General features: G+C 43.9%; 1 protein-coding gene across 1 annotated transcript in view; it reads right to left on the minus strand.

The window, feature by feature from the left end:
* CSMD1 (CUB and Sushi multiple domains 1) overlaps positions 1–25,406 on the minus strand; it is a 1,222,061-nt gene extending 1,196,655 nt beyond the window's left edge. The window contains exon 1 of the mRNA XM_075049874.1: positions 25,340–25,406. Coding sequence (XP_074905975.1) covers positions 25,340–25,406 — 67 coding nt within the window. The remainder of the gene's footprint in view (positions 1–25,339) is intronic.
* Between the last annotated feature and the right edge of the window lie 1,926 nt (positions 25,407–27,332).

The raw sequence follows: 27,332 nt of genomic DNA on the forward strand, positions 1-27,332 counted from the left end.
ATTTTCCATTACACCCATTAATTTTCAATATTAACACCCCTGAAAATGGTGGTAAGAAGTCGGTATTTTGATTTAGTAACTTCTTATGCTGATGTATAAAAATAGAATAAATAGCAATGCAGAATGGTAGAAGAAATAGTATATAGTAAATGAAGCATCAAAAGAAATAAAATTTTTAAAGACTGAATAAAAGTTATTAAAGTATCAAAAGAGTAACTCCACAAAGGGATTTAATCTCTATCATGAGGACAAAGGATTACTCTGTTGCAACCTCACCTCTAAGCACCATGCTTTCTGCATGAGAGTACCGCAAGTACATACTGGTCTGCTTCTGGGCAAATTCAAAAGCATTTTAGTACTGACCATCTCAAAGCCTAATAAACAAGCATATAGAAAGATCTTTCTCCATCCATGTTATGTGAAAGATCTGGTCTGATTAGTGTTGTTAGAGCATTTCAACAGATCAGGCTGCGCACAAAATAAAGGCAGTTTCTCCCTTTATGCTGTAGTTTACCTAGGTATTGCTGCCGTTGAAGCATTATTCAGCCAGGACATTAGCCCTTTGACAGAGGTATTCAAATTCACATCTCCTTATCTTAGTGGCATCCTAAAAACAATGACTGTTCTCAGCCTCTCCTTTTGAAGCTGGCTAATTCTGTATGGCATACATAAACAGTGCTCCATTGGGAAAGAGCATGACATATGAAACTATGAACTGGTAATCTGGACATTTATTTAGGAATGGGAAAATCTAAGAAACAGTCCTTCTGCCAAGCTTTTTCTTTTTTTTTTTTTTTTTATTTAGAGCCATATTTGTTAAAATAAAAAAGGTCCCTACCACATGAGTTCCCAAACTTCCTGCTTCTAGATGCACCACGCTGACCCAAGGTATCCTGAATTCTTTTCTGCACAGTGGAAATGTTTTGGCAGGAAGCGCAACCCACGTGTCTGAGATTAATGGTTAGAATAACTTCTAAGTGAATAAGAAGTACAGATATAAATCTGCTATAATGGCAAAAAGAAATGACATTTGGAGTATGCTGCAACTAATCAACATTGTATAAAGACCACGGTATTACTCCCTCCTCTTCTGGCACCAGTCCTTTAAAAAGTGACCTTGATTGGTTTTCCGTAAAGAAAACACTTAGGCACCCTGATTCAGGGGAGGTTTCTGTAGCTGACTTGTGAAAAAGGATGTGTGATTCTCTGATGTTCTGAGGGAGCAAAATATTCTCTAATTGCTGTCCGCTGGACACTGCCCATTCAGCCTGCTGCTGTTTGGGACTCTGTTCTCACGCATCTAATGTGCCCTACACAAGTGCAGGGAGTCTGGTGCCTGGGGACAGTCTTTTGATTCTACTCATTGTAGCACCTGAATCCTTTAATGGGATGTACTCTAAATGTCCAAATCACTTAGAAAATAAGTTTTTTATTCCTACGCCACCCAGACGGATTACCATTTTATAACCATTAAATTCTACCTTTAAAAAATTTACTTCACTGTCCGCTGAGCTCCAGAGGAGACTGTTGCTGTTCTCTGTAAAGAGTGGTCAAAAGGTTTTTTGCTTTGTTATCCGGTAAGTGAACTTTTAAATGTGTATGAAAAAGTAGCAAGTTGTATACTCATACTTTTCCCTCTGGAATCTCACCTTTTGTACTTTCTGATTGTTTGGTTATCTGTCCCAGTGTGTCAAATAATATCCAGTGGAGTGCTGTTATCCTAATAAAATCAATCAGGGAAAACAGACAGGGTCACAGTAGTATTTTCTGAAAGCAAGCAATAGCTCCACTTCAAGCTTTTAGGATGGGGCTTTTTCATTCTCAAACTAAAAAGCTGCACATTTTATATGAATACTATGAGTCTGAAACTGTTGGAATTGTTTCCAACAATAGGAACAGTTGAGACAATTTGGAAATAATTTAAGTAATTTCTAAAATCATACTTTGTATGTGGAGTAGGCCATGCAAAACACACAGCAAATCTTTGTCGGTGATCAATCACGTTTTGAAAATTATGGAAATTCTGACATGCAGAACTACTGTAAGATTACATTCTGGGCCCTAGATGAATCTGTGGTGATATCTTTGCTTTTATGAGTTACAAAAGCTTAAAAACTTTGTTAGGTAAAGTGAATTGATACTAGGGTTTTAAAAGTTTTTCAGCTGCTTATTTGTGAAAGAATTTTAACTGGGAAAACAAGGAAGGCTGTGATGTAAACAATGCATCTCTTCACTTAAAATCTGATTTTAAATTTATGCCGTATTGCCACAGTGAACAATTTATCAACTTTCTTTTTTAAGTAAATAGGATTTGGGAGCATGACCTGAAAATCATTTGCCTGTTTTTATATAAATAGCTAAGGCAGATCTCCAAACCTGTGTGTTTTAAGCAGCAAATGATTAATAAACTGTGTACCACAGGTGATATTCTCAAGACATTTATAAAAAAAAGCCATGTTTTGCTTGACTTCAACATTAACAGAATAAATACATAAAGAAAGAAGTGGTAAACAGAAAATAGTATGCCTCTTCTCTACTCAGCTATAACACCCTGCATCAAGTAAATATACTCATTTTCTTCTTTTCAAGAAACAGCTTTTGCTGTCAGTGTTCCATAAAAACCGTTCTGCAAGATGTTAACCTGGATTTCTTTTTGGTTCAGAAAAAGACTACTCATTATCTAATCAGAAAATATCAAATGCCATTCTGCATGCCTGAGAAAGATAATTTCAAAAACTCCAGTCCCATCTATAGTAAAGTCAAAAAGCAAAGTGGACTAGTAAGGATCAGTCACACCTGCAGGCCTCCCGCTGACTCTGCGCCTCATAACAGAGCGGGAGGAAAGGAGCCAACCTGCCTGGCTGCTGGCCACCCCACTGGCCTCCCTGCCAGCCAGCCCCTCCACCAGCATCCCTGGCCACCAGCCTCCCCGCTGGGCTCAGCGTGGCGATGGCTGGCAGTGCTGCCTCTGCCCACCTCGTAGGCACCGGGGGGCCTTGCCCTGCAGTCCTGAACCAGCGACGTAGCACCTTCCTTGCTGAAAACAAGGTTAGGGCTTCAGTGGAACACAAGTCCCCACGTCAGTACCCTAAAGACTATTTCTGCCTCAGCCTGGAAGCACCTAAACTCTACGATGCTTGAGCTTTTTCCTATGACTTCCATGTATAAAGTGTAAAAAAGTCCTTACAGGAAGTTTGAGAGCCCCAAACACTCCACGAAACCCCACCAGATCGGTAGGATACCATTATTCTCTCCCAAACCCTCCACATTAGTCTTGAACTGTTTTCATCTAAGTGAAACAAGCCCTAAAAGGAAGGCTGTCTTTCCTGTCCCTACCTGTGTTTATGTTCAGGATCGACATGAGAGGAGACAGACACAGAAAATGCCCTTGACCCAAGTTCCCGGTAGTGCCTTGTCTTCACACTGCATATCCCCCTCTTTTGGGTGTGTGTGGCGGGGTTTTGGTCATGGGGCAGGGGCTGCAGGGCCGGCTCCTGTGAGAAGCTGCCAGAAGCTTCCCCGGCTCCGAGTCGGACCCGCCGCTGGCCCAGGCCGAGCCCGTCAGTGACGGCGGTAGCGCCTCTGGGAGAACAGAGTTCAGAAGGGGAAAAAACCTGCCGGGAGTGAGGGGATGGGAATGGGAGAGGAACCCCTGTGCAGATCCCGAGGGGAGTGAGGAAGGAGGGGAGGAGGAGTGGGGGAGGAGGGGATGCCCCTGCAGCCCGTGGGGAGACCAGACGGCAGGCTGTCCCCCCCCAGCCCAGGGAGGGGAGCGGGGGAGCAGATGCCCACCTGCAGCCCGGGGAGGAGCAGGGGGATGCCCCCCAAGATGGCCGGGACTCCAGGGGGAAGCCCGCGCTGGAGCAGGCTGTGCCTGGAGGACTGCAGCCCGTGGAAGGGCCCCACGCTGGAGCAGTTCTTGAAGGACTGCCTCCTGTGGGAGGGACCCCCCGGTGGAGCAGGGGCCGAGTGAGGAGTCCTCCTCCCCCTGAGGAGGAAGGAGCAGCAGAGACAAGGTGTGAGGAACTGACCCCAACCCCCATTCCCCGTCCCCCTGCGCTGCCAGGGGGAGGAAGGAGAGAAAACCGGGAGTGGGGTTGAGCTGGGAAGGAGGGAGGGGTGGGGGGAAGGTGTTCTCAGGTTTGGTTTTACTTCTCAGTATCCTTGTTTTGATTTGATTGGTAGTAAGTTAAATTGATTTTGTTTCTTCCCCAAGTTGAGCCTGCCTTTTGCCCATGACCATAAGTGGGGAGCAATCCCTCCCTGTTCTTGTCTCGACCCATGAGCTTTTCTTTATTTTTAATCCTCATCCCACCGGGGCCGAGGGGGAGGATTGAACAAGAGGCTGCGTGGTGCTTTGTTGCCAGCTGGGCTTAAACCCCAACACCCCCCCATGCACAGTGAGTTCCTCAATAGTGACTACAAATGTTACAGTAGATAAGTTGGTTCAGAACCATTACCAAACTAAGGCCACCAATGTTTTCACTGACTCATGTTCCCATTGCAAAGTTCACTCTGAGTACAAACTTGCTTGGACTGGAAGATCAGGAGTATTTTACATGAACGTAAACTGTATAAGGAATAACATGAAGGTTTAGGAGTAGGATCTACAGTTACCACTGGACAGGAGACTATGTGCCATCTGAGCAAAGAACGGGCAACCCTGGACTGAGGTTTTCATGCAGTTTGGTGTATAGGCATATTCATTGAATGTATACGATAAGGAGGCAGTAACATTGCCTGTCTGTTTTGGCTTGTAAAGAAGTGTTACCAAAGGCAGTCTCTTTCTGGTCTGTTCCCTCTGTCCTGAGAGATGTTGGTGCTATATCCATAACCGTATTGCACTGAAGAGCATGAAAGCCAGACAAAACTCTTCATGTTATTATATTTTAAAATTAAAATGACAATGGCTTGTCTTACAGTTTAGGAAGAGGCTAGCTAGGAAGATGGAATCTAGGAGGAAAGAAGGATTTCCTTCTCACAGGGCTGAGTGAAATTCTTCTCTCCTAGAGGAGGAAGCGAGGGGGGGTATTTTATCTACTGCTACAAACACCCTGCTCAGTGCCTATTTACGATTCTATTCCAAGATACCTAGGTTTTCCCCAACAAGAAAGAAAGCTTAGCACAGTCTTCTAGTTTCAGTTTTCGGGACCAGATGTTTAGAAGTTAGGCACCAGGGCTCCTAGTGCTATAGCAGCAAAGTCCCTTTTTGGATATAGCCCTAGCTATAAGAGTGAATATATGTATGAAAGAAAAGATTGAATATATGAACTTCAAAGCTCTGAGTCATACAGCAAAGAAACTTTCCATAACTAGGGGGAAATGCTCATCTTCTGAGAATATTTTTCCTTCCTAGCAGACCTCAGAGCATAAGAAAGTAATGAAGAATGAAGTCCATTTTAATCCAAAAATAGCCATTTCAGTCAATTTTTGTTAATTTTGTTTACCTCATTTTTCTCACATAAAAGCAAATGCCTTACTGGACTTACTTACACATATTATTTCATTATTTTCCTCTAAAAATTAATATGTATCTTACTCTGGAATTCAGATATTTAGGAATGAATATCAAGATTCCTTAAGAATTTAATCTAATCTTTATTAGACTTAAGTAGAGGTCTGTGGAATCAGTGACTTAGGTTAAGACCTGAATAAATGCAGAGTAAGAATTTTCTATTTCTAAGCTTATATATATATGTATAAAAAAGATACTTGCCTAGGTTTTCAACCCCATATTAAGCAAATCCTTTACACCTATAAAGGAATAATGTAACTCATTATATAAAATATTGACTTGGGACTCATAAAATATGAATCCTAGATCACAATTCAGGCACAGACCTTCTTTGGATAAATTACTGTGTCCTTTGTGTCTTTTTTTTCCCTTGACTGTACAGTTAAGCTGTTTTATTATAAGCTCCTTGGCACAGGAAGGTGCTGTCTTCCATTAGCATGCCTAACACAATAGGACCTTAATTTTGACTAAAATCCCTGGGTCCTACTATAATAAAAACACCATATATTTTCCTGGTTTACAGTAAAAAAACCCTGAGGTTCTTTAGCATTCTTCACAGTTCTGCTATTGGGACCTTATATCTTTTGTTTCCCTACAATGAATCCCAACATGAAAATATTATTTTCCCTGAACAACTATTAGCAATATTGTAGACCATGTCCTAGAGATGCTTTTACTACGGTTTTGTGTACACTAACAATATTGTTTTGTTTGATATGTTTTCTGTCTTCTAAAACATCTTTGCATCTTTTGACCTTTTAAAATGCTGCTTTGCTCTGGGCTGATGGCTTCAATTTATTTCCTCAATAATTCCCAATTTGTTTTCTTGCTTAGTATATAGGATGATTGTTTTATTTATTGAGTATTTTCTAATTTGGTTTTGTGTTCCTGGATTAAGTATTCTATGTTTTTGTAGACAAATTCTGTTTATTTTTGCTAGACAAGTTATATAGACAATACAACACCTTTTGAATATGATGGCATTGCTCTGCGCTTCTTGCTATGCTTTTAGATCCTGCATAAGCTACAAATTCTACCCCCTTCACTTACATTCAGACATACATGACCATGAACAACAGAGGCCTAACACTGACTCCTCAGAAACTCTGTCCAGATTTTCCCTTTGTGGCCTACACTTAAACTAGTTTTCCATCCCACAGTTTCTTTGCCTTCATGACTTCTCTTAGCCATTAATCTCAGATGTGGTGCCTTGTCAAAGGCTTACAAGTAGACTACATCCATTGAATTTCCCTTATCTACAGTGGCAGTAATATCTTCAAAGAACTCCAGCAGGTTAGTTACGCATGACCTCCCCTGCCTGAATCTATGCTGGTTATCCTTCACCAAACTGATTTTCAAGCTGTTCTTTCACACTTCTTTATGGTAGTTTATTTTTCCCCACAACTGTTGTTAAATTCACTGATGTATAGTTTCTTGGACCGTCTTTAATCTTTTTTTAAGACTTGCTTGCCTTTTTTCAATCTGCAAAAATCATTCCTAGACAGATCTGATGTAAATTTTGTCAGTAAATAGCTTTTTGTCCCTCCATGTTCCTCACTAGCTGTTTAAAAGTATCTTTTCAAAACTGGTTTTGATGAGAAAACCAAAAATCACACAAAGTGTGTACTTCATGCTGTTTCTTTTGGTGTTGCGGGGTAGCACATGTATATGTGCTATTTTACTACATGTAGTAAAATGGAACAAAGTATTGTTGTCAATATAGGGTGGTAAAATTCAGAAGGTTTTGGTCACTTTGCATTCAGAGGTGGGGAGGAGCTTTCCAGAGTGCTCTAATCCTTAGCATGGTGGAATAGCTATCAAAAGCTTTTCCAAATGCATTCCTCCACTTACAGGGAGCCAAAATGCAATGTGTCATCCTGAGAGAAATGGATTTAGTGATAAATTTACAAATCTGTGGCCTCCAGTCTCAATTACATGAGTCCCTGTGCCTTGAGGTGAAAACCCATGTAATGTTGCAGCTGATAAGCAAGGCAATACACTGCCAGCACAGCGCTCTGGTATTTCGGAGATCCCTGGTTGAAGTTCAAGGTCATGGACTTGAGCTGCAGAACTTCAATGGGTTAGGGTGAAGTATTGCAGACATGACATCTTCCCGTGTGGCAGCAGCCTGCTGTGACTGCTGCCCTCAGAAACAAAGGGAAAGTTTTTTACATGATCAGAAAAATGGACAAAACTTGAACAGTGAAAGGTAACTACAGGACTAACTCCACAGGAGATTCAAATGACTGCAATTCTCTCTCTCTCTGACACACATACATACATGTATTTACACTATATTCATTACCAAGGTAACTGGGCAGCTTAAGACTAATAATACATGCATATTCAAATGGCAATGTTATACCTAGACCTAAATTTTTTTCATCTCTCCTATATCAATGATGATGTCAGCAGAGATGTGGCAGATATAAGTTAAGTGGCACTGCAAACTTTGTACTAGAAGAAAAAAAAAATATTTTGCCTACATCTTAAATAAATATGAACCACAGGACAAATCAAACAGTCCCCCTGATAATAGCATACCTCTCTTTGTAAGATTTCTTTGTAGATTTTATTAGAAGGGTATAACATGGTGATTGTTAAGTCCCTAATGATAAAAGCTTTTGATTATTTCCTGAAATAAGCTGAAACTAGCTATTGCAGCACCTACCTTTTAGGTGCTTCCTGGCAAATGAACCCCAGAGCAGTATTCCAGGTGGACTTACAGTTCCACTTTTCATAGAATAATTGAATATTCACTGAGCAAGACAGAAACCCAACCGGGAGCAAGACTCTGATGTGGCGAGTAATGCTCTCCATGTAAGAGGGGACCAGTAGGAGTGCAGTTACTGTTCCAGCAGCTTTTTTAATATTTTATACTGAGTTCCTTTAAGCAAGGCTTGGAACCCAAACCTTCTACCTCCAAAGGAAACTTTAACTGGAAACCTTCACGGCACCAACAGGGGAGAGCCTAGGGCAATCACAGCGTATACCAGAAAAAAAGGATGAGACAGGCTTTAACTTTCCCAGGGAAGAAGCAGCTGAACGTAGATTTTTCACAATCTACCTAAGTGCTCCAACTGTTAAATTACTCTCTCTACTGTGGGAAAATGAGAGGGCACTGCTTCCACCCCCAGGAATATCTTATGTAAGGCCAAACTTGGGAGGTGCACTTAAAGAAAGCCAAACAGTTCTATCTCTATGGAAGAGCATTGAAGATTACAGTGACTGTTCAATAACAGTCCTATACAAATTGGCAGTATGCAACCATTCTGAGTATGCCCAGAAATGTAATTGTAGGCTCAAAGGAAATTTTCTAATGAAAAATAGGCATGTGTAAATTCGGGTGTTTCTGGGGTTAAAGTAGCCATTGAGTGGCAGTTCAGTAATCTAAGTGCTAGATGTATATCTTCACAATAAATGGAGAACTTGATGGTTAAATTCTTCTGTGTATTTATTTACCGCTGAGTGTCCTCAACATCCATGAAATTAATTAGGAACTGAAGAGTCCAGCACATATCAGTTCTAGCTCTTGAATTAATAAGTTATATTGCATTAGAATAATCAGCAGATTTTTATTTTCTGAAATTTTCAGGTATGTATGCTATACTAACAAAAAAATTATTCTAGGCAGTGAGAAGAAAAGACAGATATTGAAGGATTATACTAGCAACATAACAGTAAGGAATGTTATAGTTTATCAACAAAACCTTTTTGAATAATTTTCTGTGAACACTTCTACTAATTCAAGCAACTAAATGTACAAGCCATCTGATCCTTCAGTGAAAGTGGTTGAGATATTCTATATGGCATTTTTTCTTCTGGTCAAGTGAGTAATTCTTAAAAGAGGCAAGCTTAATAGATAAACACAGGACTACACAGATCTTTCTGTCACCCCAAACCAGCATTAAAGTATTGCTACCTAAAACAAGCAATTACTTTTTAATTAAACACAGTATTTATTTGTAAACTTAATCTGTTTTTTGATCATAATCTTTAGCTGTTCAGACATTTTCTCATTTTAATAAATGTTTGATTTTTTCTAATCGAGCTGAAAACAAAACTTGCTTGAAAAATAATTTTGTTATCCCATTAAAACAGTCCTACTCAAAGAACTCAATCTTTCCCTCGTCTTGCTGGAAATTTAGATTGCTGTACTTCAGATACGTTACATCTTGTTTGCATGTAGTCCTTTCTCAGTCATCTTTCTGAAACCTGTGTTCTTGTCAGTTCTTAAAAGCTAAGCAATGATTTTGTTTGCACAGGACAGGAGTAATTAATGCCTTCCTTTTCTGGATAGACTCTATCAAGAAATACTCAGAAAATTCTGTAATGGAAATCAAATAGAGCCTTTCAGAATGAAGGTGCATGAACAGTCATGGGAGACTTGCTAACATTAAACAGATTCTGGTTTCTTCTATCTCATGCTACTCTTGTTCATAATGGTCAGCTATGCTTTCGCTAATTATTTATTTGCATTGCTTTGTTTTGTAATTATGATGCTGATAGGCTTTTCTACAGCCAGTGCTGAGAAAAAAAGGTAGAATAAAGGGGAAGGGCAGAATTTGTACATCCCGTTCAGAGCCAGCTTAAACGCACGTGGGAAGGCTGCTGTCTCAGGGAACAAGAGAAACAATTCTTTTTCAGACAGTGACAAATTTTCTAACATGAAACTAAACCCAAAACCCTATGAATTGGAGCTAATGGAATATATTGCATATATTAAGGTTTGAGATATTTAGGGGCAGAATTTTCAATGTTTGTTGGGGTTTTTTTGCTATTTGTTCTAGGTCTGGGAGGGGGGAAATTGGTCAATTTAGAAGAATGACATGGTTTCAGCTTTCTCAGTATAATGGACCTCTTCCCAAGCCTTTTCTAACAAATTCTTCCCTAATATCCACAGAAAGCCAATCCTTAACCAAATCCCATCATTAAAATTTGCAACAACCCCCATCAGTTTTCACCAGATTTTTTGCTTATTGTCCCAGGAAAGAGAACACCATCAAAATATGACTTGTGACCAGTGATGGATTGGACCACAGAGGGGAAAACAGCATATATGCAAGATGAAGCTACTACACAGTGCACTTACAGATAATATAAAGCTACTAACACACTCCATGGAAGTCGATGTCAGTGGGAGAGGAGACCACTAAGCACCTGGTTTGCTGTGTTCATTTCTTACCAGGACTTAATTTTCTAAGCATTTTCTCTGCTGTCCCTCCAGAAATCTCTCATAGAGCAAAATGTTGAACATCACTGTCATTCAGATGGTCACCATGTACAGTCTTTGGGACAGAGGGAAGTGGCTGTTTACAATGACATACAGACTATTCTTATAAGTGCATCAGCAACACTAACTACAACATCATGATAGTTAAAAATTATGAGAAATGCATTTGGGAATCATACATTAGTATTACTTGAAGTTAGTTAATATAAAGATCCATATGGAATTTTTAGCTGTATGTGGGAAAAGTATGTAATTTACAGATTCACATCATCCTTTCCTATCTATCAGATGCAAAGTTCTGTGCAGGGTGAAATATTTCTGAAGAGCTGGAAGCACACAGGGAAATGAGCAGGTAGAAGTTTCAAAACAAGTAAAATGCAGGCTTTTTGGCACAGCAGGAATTAAACTGTAAAACAGATTGTCAAAAAATAGTGTGGTAGTCTGAATTATGAATAGGTTTAAGAACAGACTCACAAAGGTTAAATTTGTTGATAGATGTTGAACATAGATGCAACCTCTGGCTCAGAGTTCCCTAAACTGGCCAGAGGCTGCTAAAATATAAGGCTGTCTATATCTTGTTTCCTGCAATTTTTTCTATGCATTTGCTAATGGCCATTGTCAGAGAGAGGTTATTTTGGTCTGATTTGATGTGACGCTGTTTGCATTTTTAAATACGTGAAGACTGAAACTTAACCAAATTCATGGGATATGCAGAAAATCTGGGCACAGCTTCTGTCCCTGACTTAGTTCTTCAGGTCTCAGGAGTGCCCTGTGCCCATCTTCAGCCCTTGGGCTGGTTGCTCCCAGTGCAGGAGGCATCACAGATTAGACCCCATGTGCTTTCCTCCATGGGAATGTTAAACAGCCACTTTGGAGCATAACAAAGAAGGTGTTTTATACTCCTTCAGCAGAGGAGGAAATTATAGAGTGACTGGAACAAGAAAGATAAGGTCTGCAAAAGGAAAATTTTAAAGAAACAGTAAGGAGAAAGGAAAGAGAAATAGTGCTTAATGATGCAAATCTGATGGTCCCAGCTCTGCCAGTCCTACAATATAAAAGCCATTATTTTCAGCACATCACTGTAAAGCCTGTATATCAGCTCAGCAATTGAACTGCCATGCCCATGAGGGCACCAGTCGTTATTTATCAGACCACATCAGACCTGCACAGTAGTAGCACCAGGGCTTCCAGGGAGGGCACTTGCCAGCAGACATTTCAAGTTTTGAGCTGTATTACCAGTTCTGCTTAGTAAGACTACACCAGTTTGCCTTTGTTCCTGGAGACAATAAGGGAAGGTGATTACTCATTGCTCTTCAGTAAGATAAACACCAGGAATGGAGAACAGAAAAATATTTGAATAATTCTTGATGGATGTGAGTGAACTAATCTGGGCTATGTCCTCTGTAAAATACAGGGAAGCATGAAGCTGCTATGGGCTAAGTTTCAGAAGATAAGGTTTTTTGCTTGATTCTGGTCATGCAGGAAATAACATTCCCCAGACTTGAGGTTCCTGTCACAATGTTGTCCATTTCATGTTCTCTATGTTCACATAATCCTTTGTATGATGGGTCTCTATAATCTAGAGTTTACCATAAAGCAAATTAATAAATCACACTATACACGTCACTACCTAATGAACTTTCATTTACAGAATAAATACAATAATAGACAGAATAGCCTAGAAAAAAATTGAGTGGAAGAGGGCAAATGACAAGAGTAAGGATTGATTTAAAAAAAATAAAATAGTCCTGACTGAAACTCCCATTAAATGCTGTCATGCTTTTTCATATGTAGCTTCTTTTTTGAGATAGCTTATCTTCCTCAGCAGTACTATTGGAGAGTGTGTCAATGAAATATAAGAATGATTTCCATTGGCTGCCTATCCTGTCCTCTGTGCTGAATGCCCATCCCTCACCTGACACACTGTCACCACAACAGCTTATTTTTTCACAGGGGCAGTCCATTATCTTTCTAGCATCAAAGAGTAGCTTTATTTTAATTGATTTTTTTCCCCCCAGGGGACCTGATCCTCATGCATATCGCTCTTTTGGGATAGTACCTAGACAACAGCACTGTGACTGACTAGATCTGAGAAGCAAACTGCTGTTGAGACAGTTGCACAAAATGCTTCTGCTTTACAAAACTGTACCTGAAAGTACCGGTGCTATGTGACTGTGCTGGGTTGACCCTGCCTGGACACCAGGTGCCCATCAAAGCCACTCTATCACTCCCCTCCTCAGCTGGACGGGGGGGAGAAAATGTAGCGAAAGGCTCACAGGTCGAGATAAGGCAGGGATATCACTCAACAGTTACCATCACAGGCAAAACAGACTCGACTTGGAGAAAATTAATTTAATTTATTACCAATCAGATCAGAGTAGGGTAATGAGAAATAAACCCAAATCTTAAGAACACCTTCCCCCCAACCCTCCTTTCTTCTCGGCTTAACTTTACTCCCAATTTTATTTACCTCCTCCCTGCCATCAGCACAGGGGGACAGGGAATGGGGGTTGGGGTCAGTTCCTCACACGTTGTCTCTGCCGCTCCTTCCTCCTCAGGGGGAGGAGGACTCCTCACTCGTCCCCTGCTCTGGAGTGGGGTCCCTCCCACGGGAGACAGTCCTTCATGAACTTCTCCAGTGTGAGTCCCTTCCATGGGCTGCAGTCCTTCAGGCACAGACTGCTCCAGCGTGGGTCCCCCACGGGGTCACAAGTCCTGCCAGAAAACCTGCTCCAGCGTGGGCTCCTCTCTCCACGGGGCCACAGGTCCTGCCAGGAGCCTGCTTCAGCATGGGCTTCCCACGGGGTCACAGCCTCCTTCGGGCATTCCCCTGCTCCGGTGTGGGGTCCTCCATGGGCTGCAGGTGGAGATCTGCTCCACCGTAGACCTCCGTGGGCTGCAGGGGAATCTCTGCTCTTGCACCTGGAGCATCTCCTCCCCTCCTTCTGCACTGACCTGGGGGTCTGCAGGGTTGTTTCTCTCACATGTTCTCACCCCATTCTCCAGCTGCTGTTTCTGTTGTGCAGCAGCTTTTTCCCCCTTCTTCAATCTCTTCTCCCAGAGGCGCTACCACCGCCGCTGATGGGCTCGGCCTTGGCCACCAGTGGGTCCATCTTGGAGCCAGCTGGCATTGGCTCTGTTGGACATGGAAGAAGCTTCTAGCAACTTCTCACAGAAGCCAGCCCTGCAGCCCCACCCTCCCCCCAACCTTGCCATGCAAACCCAATACAGTGAAAAAGCACATTCAAAACATTTGCACAAATCTATCCATCCTGCAAATATGGTCTGCAGAGCAATGCACAATAATATCAAAGAAGTCTGGCACCTATCCTACAGTGGTAAAACTGGGTAGATGATACTTTTTTCCATCAGAGCCTGCCTCACCCCTTACAAACAGCCTATTTCTTAGAAAGAAAAATGGAGCCCCATGGAACTGCAATTAGTTACCATCAATGTGGGATAAATGTAAAAATGATGAATAATCATAGAGGAAATAAAGTAGAGGTGGAACTGATTGTTTTTAATTCTGGGCCAGGACAACAGGCTCCATTATCCAATATAGCCAGTAGTCTATGAGTTGGCTTCACTCCAAATTCTGATTTGCTGCTGCTTTTAATGTTTGCTTTGTAATCACAAACATTTTGTTCCAGGGTACATCAGATCCAGGGTTTTTTTATATACACAGAATTACTTAAGTACAACAGTTTTAAAGGAAAAACAAACTACAACTTCCCTTGAGGAATCTCTCCTTCCTAAAAAAATAACGCAACAATTGTAGATTTGGAAATTTTGCTTAATTCAATACTATCATCTGGGAGATAACAGTACTAAATGCTGAATATTGTTCTCTTTACAGCACTATATTGCATTCAGATTATGATGATTCTCAAGCATAAAAGTAAGTACAGCACAAATTCCTTGATGTTCAAAAGTGCTGAGATCTGCAGTTTTCTGTTATGGCAGTAGGAACTGCAGATATTTGGCACTCCTGAAAAGAAAGTAAAAATACAAATCTAGGCTCTCGACAATAAACAGTCCCTTCTGCCCCCTTTCCAGTGTCCTTGAACTTGACACTAAAACTTGTTTTGCATGTAAAATGAGCTCAGACAGATGCTTTTGTTGTTCAGTATGTACATGTTCTTTTATTCACTAAATGGATCTCCTCTTCCATCAGATATTTTGTAAAAAGGTTGTTTTTCATGCTGAATGCCTATGACCTGATGTATCATAAGTGTATTCCATCCACAAGTCTGTTTCTTTATCAAATATTCATATAAGTAAGTACCACTTTACCTTAACACTGTTTGTGGATACACTGAGATGCATTACCAGTAAAGTGGACTTACAAAGTCAGTAAGGAAATACGACACAATAAAGATTTCTCTACAACATGAAATCTTGAGGACCTATCCTATAGTCCTTACTCAGCCAACTCCCGCTCTGAAGGCAAGGGGATAGAAAGGCTTCCAAAACACAACCATTTTTGTAGAGGTTGAAAGTATTGTGGTCCAAACTAGCTTGGCAATAAAATGGCTAATCCTTCAAAGAAGATGCATGAGGCTAACTGGAGACTCCAGCTCAGTCACCTTATCCAGTATACAGAAATTGTAGATCCGGACTTACCATTTCTAGCAATAGGAACTCAGATGTATGGACACAACAAGAATCGACACTAAAAAAAAAAAAATCAATTAGGTGTCTCTGTTTAAAGAGAACTAATAATTTGAGTAAATATGAAAAAAGGGAAAACTGAATTCACTTTGACAAAACAACTTCTCAATTTTCCTTCTAATGTGATATGACTCATCTCAAATCCATTGCAAAGTGGTAAACAAACTACACCAACTCAGTAGCCATCATCAGCCAGGAACATTTTAAAAAGAAAACCATTACTGAGCTACTTTTCTTGTCTTCTACACAGAGAAACTTATTTTCCCAGCAGAAACAGCACTTCACGTTATCTTCTTTTCATTTACCATGTTTCCCTCACTGCTAACAGCAACCTAAGAAATACCTCTTTAAGCCAGTAATTTATTTTATAAGGATTAAATTAAAGTAGTTTGAACTAGTTTTAGGTATTTTCAAAACAATCCATTTCATTTAAAACAAATCAAAAGAGGGAAGTTCAATTTGAGTGGTAATAACATTGTATATGGGACATATCTTGGATAGTAATTTAAATATGTGGACAACAGCCTTTTGATTTTATTCCTCATTCATTGAACTAATTTTGTAATTGGAACTGTAACAAAAATAAAATGATTAGTCCTTCTTTGTTCTATAATCCTTCTGTAATCTAATTGCCTCAAAATAGCCGCAAGAAAAAATATTGTCATGAAGATCAAAATGACAACTATAAGCTGGCATCTCCACTCTCCGTTATCCATTTTATTATGACTATTTATTATTATCATATAGTTAATAAATGAAATCTAAGTCACTTGATAATGCACCTGAAGTCAGCTTCTCTGCTGGCGTCAATCACCAGAGATCCATAAAGAGGGTTTCATGATATTATATTTTTTGCAATAGTTCTTGTTTGTAGATTTTAAAATCTTTTGGGTGAGGCCCCTCACTGTGTGAAATGATACTAAATAGAAAAAAGAGAGCAACTTCAATTTCCAAAATATTCCCTGATTCATTGCTTTAAAGAAATGACTTTAGAGCTTCTCAAGAGTTGACAGGAAAAATCTAAATTGTCATGGCAACATGAGTTGAAGAAATCCTTCTTTGCTGTTTGCATAGATCATCTCCATGCTATCAGTCTGTTTACTAAATGTTGCTAATGAAAGCAATTAAAGGTTAAACTCTCCTCAGAACCAAATAAATTATATAACTAGTGAAAGCCAGTGGAGTGAGATACTCTTCAGATAGGCCACAAAATTGGAGGCATCATGTATCTTCAGTCTAAATACCACCAAGCTGTGTGGTGTGGTCGACACGCTGGAGGGAAAGGATGCCATCCAGAGGGACCTTGACAGGCTTGAGAGGTGGGTCCGTGTGACCCTCATGGCGTTCACGAGGCCAAGCGCAAGGTCCTGCACATGGCTCGGGGCGATCCCAAGCACATATACAGGCTGGGCGATGAGTGGATTGAGAGCAGCCCTGCAGAGGACTTGGGGGTATTAGTGGATTAAAAACAGTATGAGCCAGCGATGTGCGCTCACAGCCCAGAAAGTCAACCGTATCCTGGGCTGCATCAAGAGCAGCGTGACCAGCAGGTCGAGGGAGGGGATTCTCCCCCTCTACTCCGCTCTCGTGAGACCCCTCCTGCAGTCCTGCGTCCAGCTCTGGGGCCCCCAGCAGAAGAAGGACATGGACCTGTTGGAGCAGGTCCAGAGGAGGGCCACAAAAATGATCAGAGGGCTGGAACACCTCTCCTGTGAAGAAATTTTGAGAGAGTTTGGGTTGTTCAGCCTGGAGAAGAGAAGGCTCCGGGGAGACCCTACAGCAGCCTGCCAGTACCTAAAGGGGACCTACAGGAAAGACGGGGAGGGACTTTGTACAAGGGCATGTAGTGGTAGGAAGAGGAGTAATGGCTTTAAACTGAAATAGATTTAGATTAGATGTAAGGAAGAAATTCTTCACTATGAGGGTAGTAGGCACTGGAACAGGTTAATGTTAATTAAATACCACGATAAAGCCTCCACTATATAGGTTTCATAGGAAAGCAAGACAGAAATGGTTGAGTATAACTCACAATCAAAATGCTACTACTGCTGCCACTGTTGACTTCGTAAAATCTATTAACACTACATTCTTCAGTGTTAGAGACACTGCAAACAATGGGTCAAAGTGTGCGCTGGGGATATTTACGTGCTAAGATAAAGAAAATCAATTTAATTTCTCAGGAGAGATGTCTGCAAATGCAGAGGGTCACCGATTGCGATATTAGCAGTTGCTTTATTGTAATGAGGTTCTAAAAGTGAATTACAAAACAGCCCCCCCCCCCCCCCAAAAAAAAAAAAAATGCTTGGTATGACTCAATCTATGTATTAAAAGAAACATCAGCAGGATACCAACAGAGAATCTGGCTGCTGGGGCAAAGCTAAAATAGTGTACTTAGTCACTTGGAAGCAGTCAGATTCTGCATTGATATCTCACAGACATTAGTGAGAACAGTATGATTTGTCATGACCATTTGGTTCACAACCAGAAGCATGTAAAATTAGTCTAAAAATAAGTCAAACACTTTGGGGTTTTTTATTTTATCAAAATGGCCTTTTCAAAAACTTCACTGTTGTGCAAGAAGCATTGCTCTTTCTTTCTTTTTTTCTTATCCTCAAAGTCACCTGCATTTTTTTTCCTATGGTTCAGGGCAAGGCAGGTTTCACGAGCTGACGTGTATTCCTGTGGTATCTAGCCGCTTGCTTCCCAACATCAGCTGCTTCCTGACAAAATCACTTCCCTCTTCCTTGCACCTCTAGCTGTGTTGAACACTGTCAGTACAAGGTGGGTCCCAAACTACACGGTGCGTGTTATACACACCATGAGTTCAGACTGAACCCTGATGCACTCATACAAGGCAAGTTCTAGCTCAAGCACGATGCCCAAAGCCAAGCCTAAGCTCTCGTTCATGTATTTTGGATACATTAATCAAAGTGAGCCAAGCTCGCCCATCCATTTCAGCAGCAGGCATTGCAAGCACAGTGAAGATGCTTTAAATGCAAGCTACAGCTGGGCGAGTATTTAAAAAAGAAAATCCTGCTTGTGGTCCCCAGTGTGTTTAGGCCCACCCTTGAACATGAGCTTCAAATACAAAGCAAGGCTGGCTGCACTTTTGTTCCCAGTGCACTGCTGGTGTTTCAGCAAAATATAAGTTTGAATATTTGTGGTCTCTTCGTTTTCATATGTGAACACGATATGGCGAGTAATACAGGTCAAAGGAAGTAAACGATGATTTATGAAGTATTGTATCATGGCTACATTTGATCTGCAGATCATAGGATGAGGAAAAGATATATCCCTAGATGTAGATTTGCTCTCTGCCAAATGTCAAGAGTTTGCTGCAAACAACAGAATTGTGAGAACATTTCAATAGAAAAACTCCAATATAGGTTTAGACATGGGTCTTTAATAAAAAAAGACAAGGAAAACTTTCAGACAAGAAATAAGAAAAACTTCATGTTTGGCAAAATCGCATGAAAAAGTCATTGCCTTGAAATTGAGAATAAGGCGTGAAGCAAGTGCTGCAAAATGTAATTTTAAAATGCTGACCATATTTTATGCAAGTTTGCAAAACAAACACTGCACACAAAGTTTTATTCATTATTATTTATTCAGCTCTGTGTCAGCTGCAGTGCTGCAAATGTTTCTTTTGGAAAGCCACTGTACAACGGAGACATGAATACGGAACATGATTCTGTACTTCAGTATCCACGGGATACTGTAAGAGAGACATAAAACATCCAAAGACTAAAATGATACTAGGTTTCTCCGTATATTGTCCTTCGTAATTTCTTTAAGGAAAAAAAAGACGAAGCAAGGTAGAGGTCAGATAAAACTATTCTTGGAGACATCAGAGATGCTGTTTAAAAACAAATTACTTCCATAAATATATGAATCTTCTAATATTATCAAGGTTGACTGCTCAGACTCATCCACTTTTCCTTTTTTTCAGTCATACATGGATGTAAACATTGTCAGAAGTTCTCCGCCACAAGAGCACATATTAAACAAGGTCTGGCTCCACTATTCAGCTGCAGTATCTACCGTGCCTGCCTTTTTCGGAGCAGCAATCTTTTCAAAATTGGCCAATCCAGCTACTGCTGGAATCAATAGAAATTTCAGTTTCCACTGCAGCAGAATGGGGCCCTCACAACTGTCCAAAGTTACCATTTACATGACAGTGATGACTCAAAAAATGGAGTTGAAAGAAGTGGAATCACTATTTCAGAATATGCATGAATTTATTGTTAAAATGCATAATTTAATAATTACAAAGCTGTAACAAACTGTGATTAATTTTTATGCTGGAAATTAAAGCATTACTATAATTGCAAGAAATTGCAATATTTTTTTTGCTTATCTTTTGCTAAAAGCAAATCATTGATGAAATGCTGATTAATCAAGAGGAATTCTGGTTAATCATCAGCAACCTATCAGTGATTAAATCTTGCTCTGCCCTTTTAACTGAATGTGCCCTCCAGATAAAAATGGCAAGAAACTTTTGTCATTTTCTCTTTTTTTTTTTTAAATATGAGTAAGAAATGCAGAAAAAATCACTGTCTCTGAGCAAGTACGACTTGTTATTGGCAATAAGATGCATTATTACTTTTGTAAGAGTCTTCAGTGCATGCGTGCCTCCATTTACTGTTCAATTACTAAATGCAGGCAACAGATAAATGTTGCCTTTGTGTGTCAATATAACACTAGCAATAATCCAAGTAATTTGTTTAACCAGTTATTCCACTGAGAAACGCTTATAACAAATATAGTGTAGATTTTCTTAAATGCAACAGAAATGCCATATAGTGGTGTGAAGTCTTTCATCCAGCCAGAACAAAGATGTGTGAGGACAAAGTAAGTTCCCACAGCTTTCCTCAGGCATTAATGGCATTTTTCCCTATTTCAAAAGTTACTCGTTGATAAAAATGGTTTAAAGGAAATTGCAACTGACGTAGAAGAGTAAAACATCTAAGTAAAAGAAAGTGATTCATACACATTAGAAGAATTTCCATATGATTCTTACTCTTTGTTCACTGCAGAAATTGGAGGAACATCCAATTTAGCTCAGTCTAATCTGGCTAATTTTGCAGCCATATGGAAACTAGAGGCCAGATTCTTATTTGGTGACCCTGATTTAAATCCAGTTGTATGCTCGAGTTTTATTAGAGATCATGTCTCATACTTATGCTACTGCTTAGGTGGATTGTATAAACCAGCAATTCCTCCTTCCACACTGCATCCCACTGCTGCTTACAGGCAGCCTGGCACTACGCTGCAAGATCTGTGCTTACACTTCCAGCTGTTTACTAGCAGAATAATGTCATCATGGTCGAAGACATGACAGTTCAATACAGATTTGAGCAAAATCAAATTATCTTTAAATTCATTGGAGACTTTACACAGTCACACTATTAAGCAGTTACTTCTCCGAGAAAAGGTTGCGAGAGGAAGTTTAATGTGACAGTATACAGATGACATGTCCTGAAAAAAGTTGAAATCAGCGGTCCCTAGGGTTTTTCAGCCTTCCTAGAGAGCATGTTAAATCTTGAATGCATTCGTTTCTCTTTAAAATATTTACACTTTCAGATTGTTCCTAATTTGGTGGGGCCAAAGTTTTCATGAATGTAAATGGTGTTGAGGCCAAAGTCCCACAGATGTCTTTTAAAAACTTGCATATATCAATGGATATGTAATGATACTATCGTGTAATGAGTAATAACAAGATGAAGAGCTAGTTTGTATAGAAAAAGCGGTCTGCAGGGGCAAAAAATTACAACTGCTCCCCCAACAACAAAAAAATCCATGCTTGATCAAAATCATACGTGTCTGTATAAAGGGACATGGGAGTGACAGTCAGTAAAATGAACAGAAAACATTCTGCAGAACAGCTCCTATATATGCAGATCACAGACAGTGCTGAAGTGCCCTCACAGATTTCAATACATCCTAAAGTTCACACGTGCTCTCACCTGTGTTTGTATACCATCTCCAGCTCCTCACACCAGTATCCTGTTCCATACACACCAATATCCCATTCCACCCACAGAGAAACTGATAACCCTGTACTGCCTGGGAATTCAAACCTCATCTACAGGTTCGGAGGTCTAAAGTGATTGTTTGGGGAATCTTTGTTGAACGGATATGCTCTCTGCTGTATTATATTCAAATAGACCATATTTCCTATTCCCATACAGAGTTAAAGACATTGTACGCATACCTTGATGGAAAATTGGGAAGATACAGATCTTACCAAAATATAAATGCATTTTTACATTAAAATATTTCGTGGTCAGAGCTGGCTGTTCTCTTTTCTGCCTTTCTATGGCCATTTCCTCACTGGCCTGGGGGGTGGGGAATGCATCCATAGAAAACTTCGTTTTGCAGCTGTTGTTGCAGGTACTCAACACCTAGCTCTGAGGTTCCTTTAAAAAATCCTCTTTTTTTCAGCTCATTTTCCCTAGAATTGCTTTAGTCTTCTCTGGAAGAGAACAGAGCCTCTCTAGAGAGACCAGCTTCGCAGTTTGAGAAACACTGCTTTGGAGAGAGAGAAAATACATGACTTTAAAAGAGACAAACACTCTCAGTCCAACAGGAGTAGGCCTTAAACATAGTGGTAACTTTGTGTGATGTAGTCACAGCGATTATTTTGACAAAGTGATAGCAGAGAACAGAGGGTACATAAAATGTTTTGGGGTTTATTTCTTTTTCTTTCTTTTTTTTTTTTTTCTCTAACAAAATCCTAAGCTGTAGATATGGGAGTCCTTTCACTGTCTGGATTCAATTTAAGAACAGAAATGGTTTTTTCCCTTTGCTACGTCCATTAATCTGAAAGATACCTCTGTGCGTAAGCCTGCTTATGCACATTTTGTTTGAGGCAATTAGGTGGTGATGAAGGTGCTGTATTTGGTTATCCAAACAAGTCCAGGAAATGATCTTGAAGACATGTACCGGGACAATTTGAAATATTAAGCAATATGCATTTCTACATTGAAAATACATTGTCCACAGACCTCAGGACACAGCAGAAAGGTATCTTAATCTTTTATCTTGAATTTTAGTCTGAGTTCAGTCTAAATCTACCATTTGTTCCTCAGCAGTATGAATTTTTACAGACATGATACTGACGTGTTTTGTGTTTCGAGCAAATCAACAGTTTTTTAAGTTTGCTTTTGCTAGGATATAACCTATCAGAATTAGCAAATGGCTCTATAAACAAGCCCACCTTAACATGCAGAGCTGAACACTGTGCTGCCTGTCTTGTCGAAGCATAACTGCTATGATAGGGTAGTTTCTGGGAAAGTGGTTCCTTTAAATGACTCTATACTAATTTCCCTTGATGCTTAAAGCATAATAGACAGGGAAGAATCCCCCAAATGTTTCCCAAAACACTCAGATGCATCACTCAAATAAAACGAGTCCAAAGAAATGTACAGAACTGCACCTCAAGTCTACCACAACAAACGATGACGTATGTTCATTTTCGTCCTTTCTCGCCCCTTAAAAAAGTTAAAGAAAATTGCACAGCAACAAAGGGTTTCCATTTCATTTCATAACGAGAAACAACGTGGAAAGCAGCCCACCTCTCATTTTACTGAAAGATAAGGGAACGCCTGTGGCAACACCTCCAGAAATTCAGCACTTTTTTTTTTTTTTTCCTCTCATAACCCCCCCAAACCAACCAAAACCCAGGTGAATTCCTATTACAGCAACTACCAAATGATTCTTCTACCAAGGAGCTGGTAAAACAGAGAGTTCTGGGCGCCTGTTAATCAAAATGTTATGTGCTCCCAAAAGCCTAGGCTCTTCACGTTACTAAGGAAGGAGTTCTTTCACTCTCTGAACTATAAATGTAATTTTGGCCTCAGGATTACATTTGACTAAATATAGATACCTGTGCTCCATTGCCTGGGAAGGTAAATGGGAAAGAATTACGTCAAATGTCCCTGCTGGCTCCCCTTCTACCTGTTGTTTGACTTCAATATTAAGTCAGTTTGTAGCCTTTAAGTAGGTGTGTTGCCACTCCACATTAAGCGAGGTATAATTACATTCTGCAGAGCAGCATCCGAGGCAGTGCCCAAGCGTTCCTGGCAAAGCCTTTGTATGTAAGCAAACCACGTCGGATCTCCGCTGAATAACCATCACCCAGCCTCCAGCTTTTCCTATGTGCTGTCAGCCATGAAAAGAAAACACTTAAATGTCAAACGACACGACCAGCTACAGTGTATTTAACAAATGAGTCGCCGCTGTCGGTCCGCCCCGGGAACCGGCCCGGCCACGATCGCAGCTGCCGCTCGTCCCGGACCGGCCGGGCCCAGCTCCCCCCGGCCCGGGGCAGCGCTGGGACTGCCGGCCGGTGTGCGGGGCTGCGAGCGGCTGCCGAGCCCGGAGCTGGTGCGGGGCACCGGGAAGCGGCGGGGGGGGGGGGGATGCTGGAAGTTTGGGGAGGGCGGCCACGCCGAGAAGCCCGGGCAGTGCCTCAGCCCAGTCTCCGGGAGCCGCCCCAGGAAAGCCGGGCGCCTCTCCTCCTCCTTCTCCTCTTCCTCCTCCTCGTCCTCCCCCGCGCTCCCTTCCCCACGGAGACGGCGCGGCCGGGGGCAGCCGCCTGGCGTTGCCTGGTGAACCGAGGAGCCGCGCAGAGGAGCGGAGCCACCGCGGAACCGCAGCCGCTCCCGCTGGCCCGGGGGCAAAGCTCCCGGCCCGGCCCCGCCGGGCAGAGCGGGCTGGCCTTCGGCCGCCTTCTCCCTTACGGATCCCGGCCGGAGGGAGGGCAGCCTGGGCGGCCGAGGGAGCCCGGCTCGCCCCGCTCCAGCCACCCCCCGGCAAAAAAAAAAAAAAAAAAAAAAAAAGCAAGCAGCGAGGAGAAGAAAATGGTGGGAAGGATGTAAAGCGCCTTGGAAGGGTTAAGGGAGCCTCAGACGGCGCAGAGCGCAAGGGGAACCGTCCTCCCGGCGGCGGGCAGGGCCAGCCGGGAGCGAGGTGGGAGAAGGCAGCGGCTGGAAGGCGGACAGGTGCTCGGCTGCGAGCAGCCTCCCGCTCTCCTTCCCTCCCTCCTTCTCCCTCCCACACTCGCGTCTCTCTTCCCGGCGTGAAAAAGCGCAGGGCTAAGGAGAGGCGAAGCGAATAACGGGGAAGTTGTCGTCTCCAGCGATGAGGCAAGGGATGGGGCCGAGGCCAGTGCTGAAGTTGTGTAACCCAATTCTCCACCGTCACCCCCCTCCTCGTTTCTCCTCCCTCCACCCCCCCCCCCTCGCTGATTTGAAGGAGAAACCCGGGGGGGTGTGTGCCAGACGCTCCCCACCGCACACCGAGCAGAGAGCAGCTCTCTGCCCCCGGCACGGGGGGCTGGAAGAGGAGGGGGACACACGGACCCCGCCGCCGCATCCCCGCCTCCGCAGAACTTGCGGGGCGCGGAGCCGGCGGGGGTGGCTCTCCGCGGCCACCCACTCCGCGCTCCCCCCCCCCCCTTTCCCTTCCTTGAGCACGGCACAAGCCGGGGAGGCGGGGGAAGAGCCAAACTTGCCGGTCCGGGGACCGTCCCTCGCACGGCGGCGAGTGCCGTTGGTGCGTGCGCGGAGGGGGGGGGGGGAAGCGAAGTGTTCCCAAACTCCGGCGCTGCCCAGGCGGCTGGATGTGCGCGGTTCCCCCCGGCAGCACCGCTGCGGCTGGGCTGCCCAACTCCTGGGGGGGCCGGTGTCTCCCCGGGGGGAAGTGGCCGGTCGGGGGAACGGAGCCCTCGGGGGAACAGCGGCGGCAGGCGGGCAGGGAGAAGGGGGGAGCGGGGAGCTTTCCGTTTCCCGGCGCAGCCACGGAGCGAGGGGAGAGAGCTCAGGCGGGCGGCAGCGGCTTAGCCGGGAGGGGGGGGGGAGAACCCGGTGCCATAACCACAGCCTACACGGACCCAGCGCGAGAAACCCAAACCTTACCCTGAGCTGCAGCGAGGAGCCCCGCGCAGAAAACCAGCAGAGACTCGAATTTCCTCCACGCGGTCATGTCTGCGGTTATTCCCCACACGCACCCGCTCCCGCAAAAACAAAACAAAAAAAAAAAACAAAACAACACCCGGCGGCTCTTCTCGGCTGCGACCGTGTCCTCCGAGCGGCAGCGGGGGCTAAGGACAGCGCCAAAGAAACCACCCCAGGGCGAGGAGAGGCGGAGAGGAGCGCTCCGGGTCCCGAGCGCCGCGCAGCGCCCGGCGCCTCCTGCAGGACTGGGCGGGCGCCTCGCCCCGCTCGGCTCCTCGCAGCGGTCCCGCTCCGCGGCGGGGGCTGCGCCGCTCAGCGCCCGCGGAGCCCCGGCCCCGCCGGCCCCGCCGCCCGCCCAGGGGAGGGGAGGGAGGGGACGGAGGGGAGGGGAGGCACGCCCGGGGCCGCGGGCAACGCGGCATCCACGGCCGCCGGCGGGGAGAGCCGGGCGGCGGCGGGAGAAGGGATGCGGGGAGTGCGAGGAGGAGGAAGGCGAGGAGGAGGAGGAGGAGGAGGAGGAGGAGGTGGGGAGAGGGAGGGATCGCGGCGAGAGCAGCGCAGGCAGCGCAGCGGAGCGGCTGCCAGCCACACGAGAAGCCGCCGCCGCCGCCGGACTCAACCATCCCCTTCCCACGGAGAGGGGAAGGGGCCGGCGCTGCGCAGCCGGCGCACGCCGAACCCGCAACCGCCCCGCTCCGCCGGCCGGCCCCCGCACGGCCCCGCCCGGGGGGGACAAGGCTCCCCCCACCCCCGGCCCGTTGCCCCCCGCTGCGGGGAAGGGTGACGGCTCCAGGGCTGCACCTGCCCCGGGGGGGGGGGGGGGTGTCCTGCTGCACCGCTCCCGGTTCCCTCCTCCGCCCACATGTGGGGTGCGGGTAGTGCGTGGGGGGGGGAAGGGAATTCCTAGTCCCAGGTGAAAGTCCCCGCTGCCTTGGTGCCCCCCCACTCGGGAGGGAGGAAGGGTTTCGGGTCCGAAATGTGCCCTGCTCCTGCCTTCCAAGTTGCTGGTCAGAACAAGCTGTTGTTGCTGAGGGGAAGGAGGAGAGCGAACATCTCCTTGAGGAACGCTGCTGGGGCTTTATGTTGCCATTCCCGATGGCTCTCGTTGCCAAGAGGAATTCAACCATTACCTATCCTTTCCAAAACAACGACAACAAAACCCCCCAAAATCAGGCACGGCAGTACGCAGAGGCTTCCCACCCTCCACCGTGCTGAATCCAGCGGGGTTGATTCCCTGAGCTGGAGGGAAGAGAAACGGTGCCCCAGGGCCGGCCCACGCTCCCACGGCCCGGGCAGGTGAGGCACTTTGCCGACAACGGCTGCTGTGCCAGGGTACCTGCGAAGGGATGGCAAAAGAGCACCCAAACCCGGCTTTCGCTCCAGAAAGCGTTGCACAGATTGCCACCACCATCACCTCGCACCGGCCCTGACTCCATAATTAGCGCTTACCTATAGCCATAATTAAAATACAAAGGCTCATAAGAAGGCAAGACAGAACCGCGAACACCTTTGGAAAGGTAGTTTCAAGGTTGTAATTATTCACTTATGCTGAGTTTTCTTTCGTGGTGAAATATGCAAAGTTGTTTTCTCATTGTAAGTAGCAAGAAGGTGGTGAATGGGCACCGAACGAGGTAGGCTGACTTTGTAATAAGCTTGTATTTATGTATTAACGTTGCGGTTCTCACTCAAAAAAAAAAAAAAAAAAAAAGCCAAAAGACAATCCAGGGGCAGGCAGGCTGCCGAGACAGACGTGGCATTGCTGCCATCTCGCGGCTTGCCTTCCCTCCCTGCCTGCACTCTGCCTGCCTTTCCCTCCCTGCCTGCACTCTGCCTTCCCTCCCTGCCTGCACTCTGCCTGCCTTCCCTCCCTGCCTGCCTTCCCTCCCTGCCCGGCCTTTCCCCACCCGTTCTCCCCCTTCACTCCCAACCCCGCTGCTCTCCGGAGCCCGGCCAG

The sequence above is a fragment of the Buteo buteo genome, chromosome 17 (assembly GCF_964188355.1).
Source record: "Buteo buteo chromosome 17, bButBut1.hap1.1, whole genome shotgun sequence".
Classification (NCBI taxonomy): domain Eukaryota; kingdom Metazoa; phylum Chordata; class Aves; order Accipitriformes; family Accipitridae; genus Buteo; species Buteo buteo.